At 44.0% G+C, this 2,847-nt stretch overlaps 1 protein-coding gene across 1 annotated transcript; it reads left to right on the forward strand.

Annotated features, from left to right (window-relative positions):
* The first annotated feature begins 1,557 nt into the window (after positions 1-1,557).
* LOC128094702 (olfactory receptor 4D9-like) lies at positions 1,558-2,493 on the forward strand. The gene has a single exon (XM_052713192.1). It carries the CDS (start codon positions 1,558-1,560, stop codon positions 2,491-2,493), a length of 936 nt encoding a protein of 311 aa, XP_052569152.1.
* The last annotated feature ends 354 nt before the right edge of the window (positions 2,494-2,847 follow it).

Genomic DNA, 2,847 nt, shown 5'->3' on the forward strand with positions numbered 1-2,847 from the left:
GCATCGACTGAAAAACATTCAACACGATGAATTATCACACTTAACAGCACTTAATTTCCTCCATTTTCAGATAGAGAAATGTAGAAACACTGAATGATTGAGAAAATATTAAACATCTAAAAATCAGCTCAGTTTCATAGTTCATTCAGTTCATGGTCACATGGCCCAGTGAGTCTCTGCCTATGACTTCACTGCACATAATTTCACAGTGGGAACACACAGCAGAGGGGCAGCTCACCTCAGGGCAACCATGAAGCTGTAAAAGAGAGACTTGGACCAGGGTCCCAATAACCACTCAGCTCTATCTACCTCCTGAAGGCTCCATTAGCCTGGAAAGTAGCCACTGCACCTGTAAAGGCCTTTGTCCTATAGCTGTGAACTATTTCTGGAAATTCTTGGTCTCGGCAGTTTTGTTTGTTTGTTTGTTTGTTTGTTTGTTTGTTTACTAACACCCATCAGCTTCAAATGCCCTGACAGGAACAAAACCTGGCCAGTTGAGTTTATGACCAAGTAAGGGCTAGCTAAGTGCTGGTAAGTCATGGACAGAAAACAGCATTGCCTTCTCACCCTGTAACTGAAGACAACACTATTGAAAACAATTTAATATCAAAGCCCCAAAGGCTAGAAGGGCTAGGGCAAGTTCATCTAGCATTGCTTATGGGCTGTAAAGACCTTACATCCTTGTGATCAGTAGCGATCAAACTGCACTGATGAGAGACGAAGCCTCCAGAGCTCATATGCCTTTAAAAATTGTGCCATTGCTCCACATTGCTCCATCAATCCCTGATGTAGGCATCAAAGTTCATGTCTCCCAAGCTACTGTCTTTTCTCTCCACCATATTATCTCTAGCATAGTTTGAAACTTAAATGGAAAAAAAAGAACTTATGCAGTAAGGCTTATATATTAAATGGCTGCACGTGTTCCAGTTTTCAATAAGTCTTGTAAAGTATTTACACTGAAAAAAAAATACCTAACCATTTTATAGACTAGCAATGTTTGTAAGCAATGAAATTTTCTGAACTATTGATAGGTTAGCAAATAGGTAGGTGTGAAACTAGAGAATTAAATTTGCATGGTCTCAGCCTCAAAGAAGATTAAAGAAGGAAACCCAGCAAAATAGTTCAGTGCTGATGGGAAGACGATGTCCAGTGAAATCCAGAGTGTTCGGTGGTTGGAGTAGGGTCAGAGGTCGGCCTCAAGAAGACTATGGAGTGGAGGGAGTATAAAAGCACATGAACAGTGAAGGTAGCCAAGCCCAGGGCCAGCAAGGTGGCCCAGTGAGTAAAGGCACTTACCACTAAACTTGACAACCTGAATTCAATACCCAGGACCCACATGGTGGAAGAAGAGAATTGACTCACGTAGCTTGTCCTCTGACCTCTAGGAGTGTTCTATGGCATGCAACAACACACACACTAAGTAAATGTAATAAATCTTTTAGAACAAAATAATACCCAAAGCACAGTCCACGTTTCTTTTGGTTTTGATGATGTACTTTTCCATAACAAAATTATTTCCTCCCCAGGTGACAGAAGAAGTAGGAGAAACATGAGCCAATGGAACAGAGGAATTACAGCAGGGTGAAAGAATTTGTTTTTGAAGGACTGACCCAGTACCAAGAGCTGAGTTTGGTCTTGTTTCTTTTCTTGTTCTTGGTGTACACAGCAACTGTGCTGGGCAACCTCCTCATCATGGTCACTGTAACCTGGGAGTCCCGTCTCCACACCCCTATGTACTTCCTGCTTTGCAACCTCTCTGTCTTAGACATCTGCTTCTCCTCCATCACTGCTCCAAAGGTCCTAGTGGACCTTCTCTCAAGAAGAAAGACCATCTCCTTCAATGGCTGTATCACTCAGATGTTTTTCTTCCACATGCTTGGTGGGGCAGACATTTTCTCTCTCTCTGTGATGGCATTTGATCGTTACATGGCAATCTCCAAGCCACTTCATTATGTGACTATCATGAGTAGGAGACGGTACACAGCCCTCATTGTGGCTTCGTGGGTGGGGGGGTTTGTTCACTCCATTGTGCAGATTTCTCTCTTGCTCCCACTTCCTTTCTGTGGACCCAATGTTGTTGATGGATTCTACTGTGATGTCCCACAGGTTCTCAAGCTCGCCTGTACCAACACCTTTGCTCTTGAGGTCTTAATGATTTCTAACAATGGCTTGATTTCTACCCTGTGGTTTGTCTTCCTGCTGGTGTCCTACACAGTCATCTTGACAATGCTGAGGTCACACACGGGAGAGGGCAGGAGGAAAGCCATCTCCACCTGCACCTCCCACATCACCGTGGTCACCCTGCACTTTGTGCCCTGCATCTATGTCTATGCTCGGCCTTTCACTGCCCTCCCCATGGACAGAGCTGTCTCCATAATCTTCACTTTTATCATCCCTGTCCTAAACCCAATGATCTACACCCTGAGGAACCAGGAAATGAAGTCAGCCATGAGGAGACTCAGGAAAAGACTCAGACCTTCTGAAAAGGAATAGATACTGTAAGTCTCTGATTAGAAAAATCAGAACTTAAAGACAGAAGACCCTAATCAATAGACCATTGTAGCTAGAGTTTTTCTGGTCCTGCCTGGCCCACAGTCAGGACAAATCTCTCTCTTCCACCAGGCCCACAGCTGCTTAGACCCAACCGAGCAAACACACAGAGACTTATATTGCTTACAAATTGTATGGCCGCAGCAGGCTTCTTGTTATCTAGTTCTTCTATCTTAAATTAACCCATTTCTATAAATCTATACCTTGCCACGTGGCTTGTGGCTTACCGGCATCTTTACATGTTGCTTGTCATGGCAGCAGCTGGCAGTGTCTCTCTGACTCAGCCCTCCACTTCCC

This window comes from Peromyscus californicus, unplaced genomic scaffold (assembly GCF_007827085.1).
Source record: "Peromyscus californicus insignis strain IS unplaced genomic scaffold, ASM782708v3 Scaffold_4__1_contigs__length_199733344, whole genome shotgun sequence".
In the NCBI taxonomy this organism is placed as follows: Eukaryota; Metazoa; Chordata; class Mammalia; order Rodentia; family Cricetidae; genus Peromyscus; species Peromyscus californicus.

Excerpts from the sequence above, each read along its gene's own strand:
- LOC128094702 (XM_052713192.1), top strand. The coding sequence starts at position 1,558 with ATGGAACAGAGGAATTACAGCAGGGTGAAAGAATTTGTTTTTGAAGGA.